At 37.4% G+C, this 15,436-nt stretch overlaps 2 protein-coding genes across 8 annotated transcripts in view; one reads left to right on the top strand and one right to left on the bottom strand.

Moving 5' to 3' along the window:
- LOC124303423 (putative fatty acyl-CoA reductase CG5065) overlaps nucleotides 1–15,436 on the bottom strand; it is a 29,678-nt gene that overhangs the window by 6,975 nt on the left and 7,267 nt on the right. For 4 of the 5 annotated variants that reach the window (XM_046760600.1, XM_046760599.1, XM_046760598.1 and 1 more), the window contains 7 exons: nucleotides 14,666–14,914; nucleotides 14,232–14,377; nucleotides 13,998–14,107; nucleotides 11,137–11,329; nucleotides 10,765–11,013; nucleotides 10,155–10,331; nucleotides 9,545–9,625 (listed from right to left, as the gene is read on the bottom strand). In XM_046760600.1, the coding sequence (XP_046616556.1) occupies nucleotides 9,545–9,625; nucleotides 10,155–10,331; nucleotides 10,765–11,013; nucleotides 11,137–11,329; nucleotides 13,998–14,107; nucleotides 14,232–14,377; nucleotides 14,666–14,914 (1,205 nt within the window). Of the gene's footprint in view, nucleotides 1–6,255; nucleotides 6,373–7,383; nucleotides 7,565–9,544; nucleotides 9,626–10,154; nucleotides 10,332–10,764; nucleotides 11,014–11,136; nucleotides 11,330–13,997; nucleotides 14,108–14,231; nucleotides 14,378–14,665; nucleotides 14,915–15,436 lie in introns of those variants that run through there. The other variant, XR_006907915.1, reaches the window with a different exon arrangement.
- LOC124303425 (afadin- and alpha-actinin-binding protein-like) overlaps nucleotides 1–15,436 on the top strand; it is a 53,900-nt gene that overhangs the window by 33,173 nt on the left and 5,291 nt on the right. The gene's annotated exons all lie outside the window — the stretch shown is intronic.

Below are 15,436 nucleotides of genomic sequence, written 5' to 3'. Positions count from 1 at the left end.
TGAAAAACACCATTCTGAGAAAAACGCGTTTAAAGATTGAAGTTGGAAAAGTTTATATAAATCGTTTACTTACGATCAATCGGCGATGCCAGGTCTTGATTTTTTTCTTGGGGGTTTCTCTCGTACGTCTATCCATGGTGGATGTCAAAAACTAACTGAAATGCTTGGACAGTTTATTCTGCAAGGTTATAGAACCTAAGCACCTTAGTACTTGCGCAGGTAGAAAACCCGTTCCCTTTCTACAAGAAACGCTGTAGCGACCGTAATAATTTGAATTTCGATTTAAAAATTTGAGAGAATGTTTAGAACAGTGTATACTATACGATAATGCAAAAAAAAAAAAAACAATTTTTTGAAAATTTCACACTGAGACGATCCCTTAAACAAAAGCAACGCTAAAAAGTTTATACTGGTGAATGAAACCCGGTAAAAAATACCTGTCGCTTAGTTTTCGATGCCCTAAAACATAAATGAACTAAATCATAATCGGAGAAACCGACATGGGATGTCTTCCTTATCAGATAGAGTTATCCTTAGCTTATCAGCTGCAACGAATAAAGTGTAATTTTTCACTTTTCAAAACGATTTTTACACATGGGTTTGAAGGTCGATATTTTTTTAACTATTCATGAATTTATTGCAACGGTATAATGTGCGCAACTTCATTCTGTGACTCACAGCGATGACTAAATTTGCACGGATTCCTACGTGACCGGAAACGAAATTACGAGACAGACTAATTAATCGAGACATTGTAAATTTAAGAGGTATTTCAGCGGTCATCATCGTCAACATATCGTTTATTCCGATTCTGCGGTCCACCGCTAGCCGGACTTCCCGCTCTACATATAATTACGAAATCACACGACAATCTTACGTAATCAACTCATTCGTCTTTTTTTACACTATGGTGTATAACATTGATTATCGTTTTTTAAAATTTTCTCGCGATATACCGCATGTAAAATAATTGTTGAGTGTACGAAACAGGGATAAAATTTCCTGAAAAATCGATTGCCGCTATTTGTTTTGTAGAATTATTATCATATTACGAGAAATACGGAAATTAAAAAAAAAAAAAAACGTCAATTTCTGGGAAATGTTCAATACATCTCAAAATCGACCAAAAAATGTTTCTTTATTCAAATAATAAAGGCATTCTTTACCTACGAAAAATATTTACCAAAGATCGATAAAAAACGTGACTACGAGTAAAGATTTTGCTCATCGTAAAACGGTAAATTCCGCAGGTTAGCAAGCTTCCACATTCGTTTTTTTTTTTTTAATTCTATTTAAGCAACGTTTGCTGTAGGCCATCCACCGTTTCGCATAAGCGTCATTTTTAATTGTTACAACTGAAAACGGTTACATCTGTAATTTTTAACGCCACTTTGCGAATCTTCGTTTAACCGAAATGACAAATTTTGTTACAACATCTGTATCAAAAATTTAAATCTGCGTTTTCATAAATAGAAACGACAACTCACGAATGGACATTTACTGGAAAAATTGTAGAGAAGAAAAAACAGATAGTAATAAAGACAGTTTGATTATATTATTATCTGCTTAGTAAAATAATCAGTCGGTAATATAGGAATCTGGGATAAAAAAGCATTGTTTTTTAGAAATTTCAAATTCTTTACGCTATTTCAAATTTCACAAAAATAAATCTCATTTGTAAAAATGTTGCGCCAAATATACGTTTCGTAGTTGAATGTAACGAAAGGTAAAATAACAATATTGTACCTATCTATTTAGTGAAATGTAGCTACTGCATTCGTTTTTTTTTCTTTCTGTCTTTCTTTCTTTTTTTCAACATTTTTCATTATTTGTGATATCGATATACCTCACCTTTTCCTTTCACTGTATTCAATTACAGGCAACGCGTACTTGGCGATATATTTTTACAGATCAAATCTGTTTTTGAGGAATATTATACTTTTTTTTTTTTTCTTTTGCCAACCTTTCTTCGCCGCATAAAACTCGACCTCTTTCACCTCCGGAAGGCCTCGCAAAATTTATCTTGCCCACGTGAAATTATTTCTTGCCCCGCCACTTGGCTCACTTGGACGAATTCACACGTTATACCTACTTTCACTGTGTCGGATGGGTGCTGGTATGCATCGATTACGCTTGCCGCCAGGCATGAACGATGTGTTATCTCATTCTATTATAAAGCAGTCTGTGCCGGCTCGACAATGTCCTTGTGGGACTAAGGAGCGGACAAGAGCATCGTTCAGACATAAAATGGTCGTTGTTGAAAGTGAATTGTCCCGATCTTTCATTGTCCAGTCATTTATTTATGTTTTCTTGCAAGGTGACGCGAACTTGTTGAACAAAAATCATATTCCCATTTCGACGCAGTATTTTTTCACTATTTGCCCCATAATTACCAAGTTGCAAATCCACTCTCAACTATTTTCATTTTTTACCACAATCGAAAAATGTAGTTCCAGGTAGAAAATGAAATTTAGTTTTCTAGCTGTGACCGGAAAGTCGGGAATCCGTTACTATTCTTTCTCATTACGATCACTGTTACTATATTTTCTTGTATAACTGTCGCGAAAATTTAATGCTTGTGCAACAATAAATTGACGCTAAAGCCTTGTTTAAACAAAACAGTAGAGTAAACCGAACAAGCCGATTTCGCATTGCAATTACCAAAAACGGATCGACAATAACGCAAAATGGTTAGGTGCACCTCGTTTTTCGTAACCCCAACAACATTCAAACAGTTTTTTTAACGACACCTGTTTTACCGAATTTTTCTAGTTACTGTACGAATAAAATATTTCTCAGTGTGATGTCGTTTGGATATAGTATTAACTATTATTATAAGAACACTGACTTACGTCACGCTACCTTGTACGCGAGATGCGCTGACTCGTAACATTTGCGATTGGTAGATAGACGAGAGCTTGACACCTAACCGGAATACGTTCTGTTAGGGATTGGTCAAGTTTGTCGTGATTGGAATGCAAGTCAGGGTAACTTGGAACGAAGACCGCGCGTATAGGTAATATGGACTAACGAAGTGGGTAAATTATACGCGCAAGTCTCTACGGGGAATGGAAACTCGACGGGCATAAATTGTTCACGGGAGTAAGAATGACCAAAAATAATGGTTTTTCGATTAAATCGATCATTTTTTCCCGATTGATCGAGTACAATTGACGATACATGGTAGTCATTAAGGTAGTCATGGTAGTATTAAGTTTGGCTCGTGGCGAAACAGCGATACGTGAAGTCAGGATCAAGGCGTCCGCCGAAATATTCTTTCAAGGTCAACTTTAGTAACGATGATATCAGTGACGACGGATCGTGACTCGTATACACGAAGGATGTCGATGGATCAGTGCCGTGCAGAGGCGAGGAGCCGAAAATTCGTCATGACATTATCGTTTCGCCAACAGGCCAGCCGGCACGTGGCGTGTGTGTAATATTGGAAACGTTCGAATTACCATTCGTGGATTTGTTTCAACCAACGGTTTGGAAGACATGGAACACGCAGTTGCAATGTATTCACCGCAAATAAGTGAGTGAACTCTTGCCCGAGTGACGACTATAAATAAACCTGAGAGGTACACCACTGGTGTACTGGGGGAATTTCCAGGCGGTCTCCCATTCGCAGTTGCAGTCGCCGAGGATCGCAATAAGTACACGACGAAGTCGGTATCCGAGATAAAGTCTCCGGTTTTGAATACATTATCATTTCTCGTATTATACCGTTCACGTGCTCATATCGTGATACCGATTTATTGGCCTGATCTGCGCAGCTCGACACAATATTGGATTCGGATGGTTTAAACGTCTGTAACGACGTTCCAAAGATAAAAAAAAATGCCACTACGAGATCCAGTCGGACAACCCAAGATATTGAATCATTTAAACTTTGAGAACATCGTCGTAAACGGGTGTAACAGCAATTGGAAATTTCAAGGCTGCCCATTCGTGAGGTTGATTTTTTTTCCAGCCATTTATGGCTTCCTTTTGATTCCAGAGTTTTAACGTTCTTACGTCGCATCCAGATATCGGTATAGGTTCGTATGTAATACATACCAACAATTATCACCGAACAGCCTGACGTTATATCTGCGTTTTATTACTCCCGTGTTGAAAATGGCCGTTTCATATCACATAGCGATCCAGACCTGGTTGGATCGCACCGATGCACAGTGGTTCGAAATGTCGAAAAGTTGGCCATAACTCGAAAAAAAAAAGTACTTTTCCAGAGACTTTTGATTGTGGGAATAGTTCCAGCGGTACATCCAATACAGTCGGGGCTCCCATTGATTTAGGACTATGTTGAGGTCAGAAAAACTCTGAATGTGGCAGATGCTGACCCGTCAATCTTCTCTCTCTCTCTCTCTCTCTCTCTCTCTTTAGCTCTTCATATCCTTAGCTTAGATTAATATTATAATTACTTTTGAGTATTTCTCTAATCCAATTTGTTGTTCGTTTAACCTTTGTCCAACATTGGAATGGACTTAATTAAACTGTTATTGTCATTACTATTATTATTCTTAGTACCGCTTTCCCTGCTATAGGCGTGCACAGTTTCCTTTCCTCTCACTTTTTAAAAGATTAACTCTCAAAAATAAACAAACCGTCCTGTTAATAGTGCCATCGTTGGGGGAACGCCGATTTGCCGATAAACTCTTCTCGCTTCATTCCTACCCGGGACTAATTGGAGTTCCGACTGTATGTATTACGACCATTAGGAAAGGACAAAGTTCACTACGTCGCTCAGGAATTCATTTCGCCCGTGACCTTGCAGCGTGCTTCATTGGTAGCTAGTGACTCACAGAAAAGCCCATGGTCTTTAAATGCGCATAAAGTCGCGAAACGCTGACCGATTTTTATTCAGCGAAAAGAATTCTCTTACAGAAAGCAAGCGCGGTTCAAATAATCTGACACGTGAAATTAATATTGACAACGTATCTATCAATCTTATTTCTCAATTTTTATAGAGCCTGCGAATGATACTGGGCTCAAGGGGATAAAGAAAATGTCGAGAGAGAGAGAGATAAAGATGTAGAAAAGAAGGTTTTCGTCGGTTGATAGATTAGGGCGTATTATCGATTGAGTGAAACAAGACTTTTGAAGTTTAAATTATGGAAAAACAGCTCGGCGTTTCTTTTTTTTTTTTTTTTGAAAATTCTGAAATTTCTGCTTCAATAAAAGGAGTCGGTGAAGAATTGATAAGGTGATTTCATATATTACATTGCTGTTAATTTCTTGTGGACTTGAAGTCGATGTACTGTGAGGGATTTGTTATGGTTAACGTCAGTTATGAAAATATTAGTGACAGAACATTTTTATTTATTGGCGTTTTGACACAGAAACCGGCAAAATGGGTTCACAAGGTGACTAAAAAATAAGAAAAAAGAAACCATTCACACACCACTCGCACCAAAAAACTTAAAATACGCCTACCAGCCTGTGGTTTTCAAAATTAGTGGCGTCTTCTCGCAGAGTCTCTTTGCCGCAAACGGATATCCCGTGACTTTGACTAGTATTACTATGTTTGAACGCTTATCTGACACTAGTTGTTATATGGTAACACAGAGAGACCGGTGTTCGGCTGCTTTTGTAGGTGTCGCCTCGCGTATCTCGTTACAATACGAAAATTTCAAAACTACGCTGAACATACTGTAGGAAAATTTGTAAAACTGTATTCGTGATGTTTAATTTTAATGCCACCAACAGCGAATAAAATTCTCACTCACGGTCACAAAATTGTAAATCCTTTGCTACTTCCTGTCGGACAGATGTCTAAAGATAAGCTCGGGAATTGTGTAACGATCGCAGTAGAAGATTTCGAAAAGACTTTGCGCGCAAATGTGACCGAATGAAAGACATGGAAGACGTTTTTTGCAGGCTTTTAGTAACGTCGGATCCACTGATGACCGGTTTGCGAAAACTTTCTCCAAAAAAAAAAAAAAAAAATTCAAATCACCATCTCCACGCGGTTGAAGTATTGATTCTACATTTGATGATGATGACGATGACGGCGATAATGATTCTTCAGCGGATAACAACTAAGAAATTGAAAACTTATGTGCAAATAAATTTTCATCATCATTGTAATAGTGTTCCATTAATATTTTCCAATCCTCTTCCTCCCCAATCTTCATATATGTAAAATATCATAAAATATTTCGTTGATTTTATTCACAATCATCATTTCTCAACGCATTTTGTTGAAATTTGAATTAACATTCATTATTATCAGCAACCTTGAAAACTCCCAAACACCGAATTCTGTACAAATTAAATAATTTTGTCATAAACCAGTCGTCCATTCTGAGTCCGCCAGTTTGTTTTTTGGAAATATTTTTTCTCATTCGTAGTGAGTGAGCTTGAAGATCTCTATGCAGAAAGTTTTGAAAAAAATATTGAACGATTATTTGCCATGTTAGAACAACGATTTTAATTTTTATAAATTTGATTCCGGATTTGTAATCAGCACCCTTGAAAATCCCGATATGCGAATTTTCATAAAAATTATTGATTGCTTGTTATTTTTTCAACCACGCTTTCGACAGATGGGTAACCGGCAAGGTGCTAGAAACCGGTGTTACTAACGAGTGGAAATACCACAAGACAAGTGGATAAATTTTCGCAACAGTTACAATAAAATATAGTAACAGCGATCGTAATGAGAAAGAATAGTAACGGATACCAGACTTTCCGGTAACAGCTAGGAAACTAATTTTCATTTTCTACCTGGACTGTATATTTCGATTTTGGTAAAAAATGAAAGTAGTTAAGGACTGAGTGGTAACCGCAACAAAAAAATTTCTCTCAGTGTAACGAAATATGCATGCCTTTGAAATATCACGCCACCTTTTTATCATACCGACGTCATCCGAGAAACGGTATTGCTTCAAACTCGCTGTGTTGGTTAGATATGCGAAATTTCGCTTATCCTCAGACGATCTGACCTCGTCCACAGATGGACGAAATAATAATTATAACCGAATCGAGCAGTCCTACATTATCACCCAATTAGCAAATTATAACTGGTCGCCAAGCTGATGGGAATCCCGACACAGATCGCGTCTTGCTTTTATAGCTTCGTTCTTTGCTGCTTGCATTTGTTGTACAATTTCTTTGAATCTGTACAGCCGTGCGTGTGTTTTATACATTTTATTGCAGTAGCAAGAGCCTGGAAAATTTTTTTGCTAACACTGAACTCAGCGATGAGACGTTAAGCCTAACAGAAATTGGTAACAATCGCGTATGTCAATATCGCGAATCTCTATGTCAATGGATGGGTATGTTATAGGCCATGCATAATATCGCGGACGATCTCGTTTCGCAGGGATAACTGGGTCAACCCGATCGACCAAACAACAGATAACTTGTATAATACTCTACCTCGTGATGGTATAAAGTTGTCGCGACAGTTGTTGCCTACGGTCATTCGAATTCTTTACTCGGTACAAAATTATATACACATCTCTATCTCACTTTCGTCATTTGCCTCTGTGACCACGTAACATCTTAAGAATTTTTAAATCGCGTCCAGCTCATCGGACTATCGTCAATAATTGCATACCTATAAACAATCCGTCAAGAACATAATATAACCGAATATCAAGAGCAGTAAGTGATATTCAGAAATAAATTCATTTTTTCTTCATTCTACTGATTTTTTTCACCATTTCTGTACATAACAAAACTTCCGAACATGACGTGTTTCCGCGAAATTTTGTCCTACGTGATTTCCCACAGTCTGACTCAATTGATATATATATATATGGACCTACCAGGTATTTTTCAGAAGTGATTTACCTCTGCGGTTGCGTTCTATAATTACATCAGCAGTCAAATCATACAGCAATACTAAAAAGTAAGAGGGAGAGTGGTTATTAATTTTGAAACACCGATCTACCCTCATTATAGTACCATATTTATTTTGATTCGACCTGGTCTAGTTTTTGTATCACAGCTACTAGCAGTAAAATTGAATGTTTATCGTTTTGACTTACCTTTTTTTATCCGAGGTGTTTTGGTATTTAAAGTAAATATCGAAATACCTTGAATCAAAGAAGTAAAGTCAAAACGATAAACATTTGATTTTACTGGTTGTAGCTGTAACACGAAAACTAGACTCGATTGGGTCAAAACAAATATGGTAGACAGGTATTTCAAAATTAGTAACCATCTTCATTCTTACAAAACTTCGTTGATCAGTTTACTGTAACACTATATATAACGTAATTTTTCTTCGTAAAAACTATATTTTTTGAGAAACTGAAAAAATCATATTACAGTAAAACTATTCGTATCTAAAATATTTTAATACGAATTTTATTATACCAAAACTCGTTCCTGACATAATCAATTAAAGGTTTTCACGTTACACGCAAAAAGTAAATTTTTGCTGACCCGCGTAATTCTTAATGTCGATAAATTCGGACCGACCCAAAAATTTAGAGATTCTATCGAACCGCATAGTTTCGTTATCCAAGTGTGGAAATAAGCTTTGATACGAATCCTCTTCTAGTACACAATCGCATAAACGCTCTTGACATTTGAAATGCCAGACATTGTTTGCGATCGAAATAAATAAAAAATGGCTACCTAATTGTGCATGCGAACATTTTGTTGCAATCTAAACTGGCACGTGGCATTATCAATTCGTCTCGTTTGCTGAAACAACGTCGTGGGCGGGTCGGTTGTTTACTCATACAACTTTTTATATCGTACTATGGTCCAATGGTTGATGGAATGCCATTTTGAAAAAAGAGTGAACCGCGCGATAATGTTTCATTGCAGATAAAACTCGACATGTGGATTGCCAAATCTAATAATAGAAAATCCACGACTTTCTCATCGTTCATCTAATTATGTTGAAATAACTACACGGAGGAAAAGGATTATTCGAGTCAAGTGATATTCGTTTGATTCAACTAAATGCGGCGAACACAACATACTTGCGTAATTCAACAAAATAATTTTACTGGTCCAACAGAATTTACTTGAATCAAGTAAACGTTTTGTTAAACCGATAGATCTAGAATTTAGACAAATAAATATCTACTTCGCCGCCTGTGACACCGTACGTTTATTTGATTCAATGAATTTTGTTTCTCAGTGTAATTTGTCGTTTTACACGTCTATACCAAGAAGCTGTTTCACTCTCTAATCAGTGCAGTGAGTTTTAATTACACAATATACGCGCGATACGATGTTATCAAATTTAGAAGTTTACGGCACGGTCGGCGAACAGACTCCCATACTTTGTACCATTTGTTTTTTTTTTTTTAGTCTTAATCAAATCAGTTGTTCTCTTTGTTTACGGTTTCAGCGAATACATTCAACGAAATTACTGCGAGAACAATGTTTTCTGTCTTTTCCGACCCGTTTCCGAGGTCCTTCATATCTCGGATGATAAAACCAGGCCGACCAACCGCTTCCTATTCTCTGTACAAAATCTGGGCGATATCGCGTAGCGGCAAGCGTCTTAATTAATTAAAACTTCCGGTTCGTTGAGTTAAAAAAAAATCACTTGCGTAGTTTACGCGTTACTTACTTGTCATAGTGGGCCTTAGCTTCGGCTACTTTATTCATGTCTTCCTTCAGGAGGTACATCTTGCCCCCAATTGAACACTGTCTAGAACAACAAAACGTTTCCGGTTCACAATTAGTTCACGTCTAATCAACATGTGTATAATAAATAAATATTTTTTCTAGCGTAATTGTATTTTCTTTTTTAATTCATAATACTTGATTTCAAAAAAATATTTATACTCTTCTTTTCTTCGTTTTTTCCATTCATTTTTACTTCTATACTATTTCAAGAATTCTCAAGGCTCCATCAAAATTTATAATTAACATTGCGTCACTAAACAATACAACAAAGCGATAAAATTGCATATACTTTCGTTATTCCAGTAGTTGTATGAAATTGAACACTTCTGGTTCGGATATTTAATCTTTTTCATTTGCGGTTATTATTCTGATTGGAATTGTTTTTTATTTCATCTAGATTAAGCCACTTTCGGCAGTGCAGCAAAAGTCATGCGCGAAACGTAATCCGTCGTGTTTTAATGACAATTAACGTCAGAATAAAACGATTATATTTCGTCGCTTGATCGAAATACAAAATTCGTTTTATTATCAAGGAAAAGAAATTTGCTTACCTGAAGTAATCCTTTATTCCGAATTTTCCAATATCAACGTTGAAGTCCGCTCGATCTAACTCTGGCACCATGTCGTTTAATCCCAGTAGTTTTGCATGTTCGAATGTAAATTTCTCCTTCAAAAAATGAGTCAATGCAAAGTTTGCCGTGTAAATTTTCCTGTGCAATCTCAAGAGCCTGTTGATATAAAAAGGTACCACGTAAATTATAATTATCATACAATACCGTGAAGGTACGTTTTTATCATTGTGCGGAAGGGAAGGATGGAAGAGAGCGGGGGGGGGGGGGGGGGGGGGTCCAACACGATGTTCTATAAAGAGATTAACAAAGGACGAACAATTTCTTTGAACACCTCTCTCTCTCTAATTCCAGAGATGTGCCTCATTCTAAGGGTTTTACGCTACATGAGACTAGCATGCAAAAATATGGTTGTGTGTCGATGAAAGAGGTGAGAGAGAAAAAAAAAAAATATATTTTTATTCGTCTAGACCCCGATAGTTACGCGCCTGCTCGGATCACAAGTAGATACGTTTTCAAAGAAAATGAAATGTGGTATAGGAATATTTGGTACTATGTTTTAGGTGCTTAAAAGTTTGAAAGTCTAGTTCACCTGGGCTTCGCGCCGCTTATCTTGAGCACAGTGTCGATAATCACGGCTGGAATAAGATGAAATATCCAGACAGTCAGGTAGTAAATAAATATGTTGGAGTACATGGTGGTGTTGGGAACCCAGATACATCCTTCAAGGGGAATCTCGGCGACAATTTCAAGTGCCAGATTAATCATGTCTTTGGTTGTGATCGCCCTTATACCGTTCGATGAACAGTTGTAGACTGGGACGCTGGGGTCCCGCGTTATACTGAGCGAATGAGAGAAAAGAGCAAATGTTGGTTGGAAATGAAAAGTACGATCTTTCGAAATCGATCCCGGCGCCAGGCCATTTGCCGCTTAGAATCTACGAAATAAAGTAAACTTCACCTACGGTGTTATCCCTCTTTGCCAGGCGCTTACGAGCAATGATTTTATGGCCACGTCTACCGGTATGAAGTCCACTACGAGGTCAGGTTCACCGTAGACTGACTTTAGAACACCTTTGCCCCCGCCAATCATGAGTCCCACAGGACCGTTGAAGTTGTCCATCCATCCCGGCATCGGCTCCTCTAGTGTCGCTACAACTGAAGCGTGGCATGCTTGGCAAAACGGTTTAATTGCAACTGCCAAAATATCGACAGTAGGTGTTTTTTATTTTTTTTTTTTGAAAATTATCTAAAAATCCGTAGGCACGTTCTTGAAAAACGATATGGCTGGCAAAAATTTATTTGACATGTTATCAAAAGTCCGCACGGCGGAACGGTGAGAGTGCAACTTTCAAAAATCAAGATTTCGTACAATTCATCTTTCGATATTTTATTTTTGCATGTTCCAAATTTCGATATATCGGCCATTCCTAATTTTGATCTTTCCAAGTTTTTGCAATTCGATTTTTGCAAGTCATTTTCCCGAAGGTGGATTGCTGTATTGAATCGAGTCTTAGGCCATTTGAAAGAGCTTTACAAACTCTAAACGGTACTTTTTTTCTCAATTCATCAAATTCGAGGACAATCAATTTTGATGACAGTTACGCGTCGTTGCCGTGCCACCATTCATACTGTAATCAAATTATGGACAAGGAATGACGAATGGGAGTATATTTTAAAAAATGTCTACTCAATGTGGTTAATCCATACTCACTGTCAGTAGAATTGTTTCTATGACATTGAAAAACTGAATGTAACTTTTTTCTTTCTTCTACTGCTGGAATAAAATGTAGGTTCGTACTAATTGAGTCGCACGTTGATCACAGTATTCGATAGATCCATGTACGATTTATTAGTACATCGTTCGCCGCGCCTTGTCTACCATTTCCATTTACAAGACCATTTATTCGTTGCTGAAAGCCTGACCAGGGTCAGGACTTATCGTTTAATAGCTTTTAATGCGCATGCCCACGACACGTAGGACGGATGCGACAATAGCTAAAGCTGTTAATTGACTGCCATAAAACTTTATATCACAATAATCGTGAGTAGCCTATTAAATAGCTGTGTTGCTATTAAGAATTGATCATCCACTCACAGAGTGATCACGTATTAGGTGGTGTGACTGATTTCGAAGCTAGACAATCACGTTACATCTAATCCAGTATGCGGCGTGACGCAAATAATGCAATTTACCGCGAAATTCGAAGCACATAAACTTTAACGTATCATTGTCATTCCCATGGCTTTTTATTACCAGCTTGGCAGTCTCTCGTCGGCACAACGCTGTGAATATTGAAAATGCAACTGACCGTGACTAAAGAAGGACCATGCACGAAATTCATGTGTAATAAAAGTACAGAAGCGTTTGTGCGATCGATATGGATAAAATTCCGCGTCTCTCTCTGTACAGAGAATATCTTATTTTCTTCGAATCGTGTGGATGCCGTGATTCAACAAACCGCGCGTGTACAACAAACGCTTTGTATTGCCCTACTTATTTAAAATTCAATCGTTAAAACTGGTCGATTTTCTGAATCCTATCTACCGATCATTACGTATGCACTTAGTAAGTTATATTCACAATATGTTAATCGAGAGGAGAGAAATCAACTAGAATCGACACGTGCAAGTGTTACGCTTGAAGACTTGCATATGTATGTGACTGGATGAATACGATGATTTGCGTTCGTGTATTTTTGAACAATAGTCCAGCCATTCTATCCGAAAAAAGTAAAGTAATGCAAATCGATTGAGTAGATTGATTTTTACATATTGAGTAGGGGAGCTTATAAAAACTTGACCTCAAATTTTTGACCAAGATTTCCTATGAGCTTTCTCCGCCATCTTGAAAAAAGAGATTAATTTTGCTTTTTGAAATGATTCGGCTCCACGTCGTGATACAAAAATTTCGATCTCACGCTTTTTTTCTTGCTTGTTTTTATACTCTACAATTTACGTTTTATGACTTTTTCACATACCATTGATCGTTGTTGAGAGATATCGAACTCAACAGAGAAGAATTGATAGATTAAAACTGGGTATTTAATTTTTTCTCCTTTCTCGTAAAAATACATATCAAAAAAATATCTATCATCAAACTTATAGAGCAAGCAAATATATAAAACGTGATTTTTTAAAAATATAAATTAGAACGTTTGGCACGCCGTCGAATAGTACAGAAAATAGGTGTACTTTTTTCTGGAATCTTCTACAAAAGTAATATTCTTGTCGGTAAATGTTCGAGGGTCTCCCTTAACCCTTCGTGTGAACACTGGGTCTTTTAAGGAACAATCGAAAATTAATATCCGGGGAAATTTTCGAGTGGTATAATTTTTTCCAGGGGGAGTTCATCCGCGTGTATATTCACCAGAAAATTCAGTCCGGGAAGAATCAATCCAGGGGGATTTAGGCCTAGAACCATTTATACTGTTTCGTCAACCGTTTATTATATATCAAGCAAAAACCTATGCATTATACAGGGAAAAATTTCCTTTAAAAGTTGTAGAAAATTTTATCATCTACGAGAAAGGTTCCTACTGTTTTTATCGCATGGTGCACGGTTCACGAGATACTTGATAAAACGTGTTTTTCAAGATGGCGGCTGAAGCTCATAAGAAATCCTGGTCGATAATTTATAATTAACCTTTTTTAAGCCCCTATCCCCTTTCGAAACGCGCACACAAGGCTTAGGAATCAGCCTACCTGGTTCGTTTGCATTTACAAATGTAAAGAATGACTGGACTGTAACGCCGTGTACTGAAAATGCAAAAGCGACCTCATTTTACAATGAGCTGACTTTACGCAGCTACTGCTGAAAACTTACCAACCGACGGCCTGAATATCACACAGGGAATGATTCCGGCGTACTCATTGATAACGTGCTCGGCCAATTGCTTGGTGAAGGTGTACGTGTTTGGCAGTTTACCGAGGAACCTGCGAATCGAAAATTCGTTTCCATGTAAACGAGAAGGTTTCCAACAAGCATCATTGATTATTATATTTAAATAAAATAATCATATTCATTCCGGTGTTCTGGTGGATAAAAAATTCTTTTTACTTTGGTGTCATGATGTTGAGAATGTTCTCGTCTGTGTTTTCTACAATTTTAATCGCCTTTTTCCAATCGGTGTGAGCCGGGTATAAAACCTCCTCGATAACCGGTCTGTCGGTATTTCCATAAGTGGTGCTCACGTGTAGGAGAACCTAGTTCGGACAGTATTATGTATTTCAATAGATACGTATACAGGTTACTCAGGTTCATTACATTATACGATTGTGTAATATCATTTGATAAATATTAATGAATTGCAAGTCATGCGTGTACAAAGAATCACGTACCCGATACACCTACCAAATTATCATTGGCACGCAGTTTCTCCGCGGTAATAAAAATTAACAGGGAAAAAAAATTATACCACATCTTGACGGAATAATACATTTCCCATCTGCGGACATTGTACGTCGCAATGTACGCATATTACGTATACTTGCCACTAGCTTCTTCATGCTCGCTGCCAAAATGCAAACCTCCCGTGTGCCTCTGGTGTTCATGAGAACAGCGTGCTTCAGGGGATCGTCGAATCTGACGTTGGCAGCGACGTGGAATACTATCGAAACTTTTTCGATTAGAACCCTTCGCTCTACCGGCGGTAATCCCAGGCCTTCTTCGGCCACATCGCCTGCTACTGGTATCAGTTTTTTGAAGGCCGAGGGATTCGTTTTCTTCAGCTTATCGTATAGCTGTTGTTCCCGGTACGATGAAAAAAAAAAAAAAAAAGAAAAAGATAATAAAACATTCAATGTTTAAATTCGATATATGAAAGCATCTTTCGAGTCATCTTGTACTGTTTACAACGTACCGGCTAACCGACTCCCTTTTACGAATAAAGTTATCTACGAAAGGACATCCTGCGTCATTTAAAAACGAAAACGACTGACAGTGTAATTTTTCTTATCTTTTTTTAAATCTTGAAAGTAAACAACACCGTTTTCGCAATGAATCGTGACGCGTTATTTATGTATTATATCGCAGACTTTAGCACTAAGTATGTCGACAACGCCCAAGACAAAAGGTGCTGATTTTTGGTAACCTGAAGTTTTCCTTTTCGGTAAACCAGCCTCTTTTACAGCTCATACACAATTCCATTTCAATTCAAAAGATAACGTATACTAATGCACCTCCAAGTAATTTTACAAGACAATAATACACGTTATACCCTGTTGTGAAAATTAATATTTGATTATTTATAATAACTTATACGC

Source organism: Neodiprion virginianus, chromosome 4, assembly GCF_021901495.1.
Source record: "Neodiprion virginianus isolate iyNeoVirg1 chromosome 4, iyNeoVirg1.1, whole genome shotgun sequence".
Classification (NCBI taxonomy): Eukaryota; Metazoa; Arthropoda; class Insecta; order Hymenoptera; family Diprionidae; genus Neodiprion; species Neodiprion virginianus.
The sequence above is the reverse complement of the archived record's forward strand: the minus strand, read 5'-3'. Positions and strand labels throughout refer to the sequence as shown.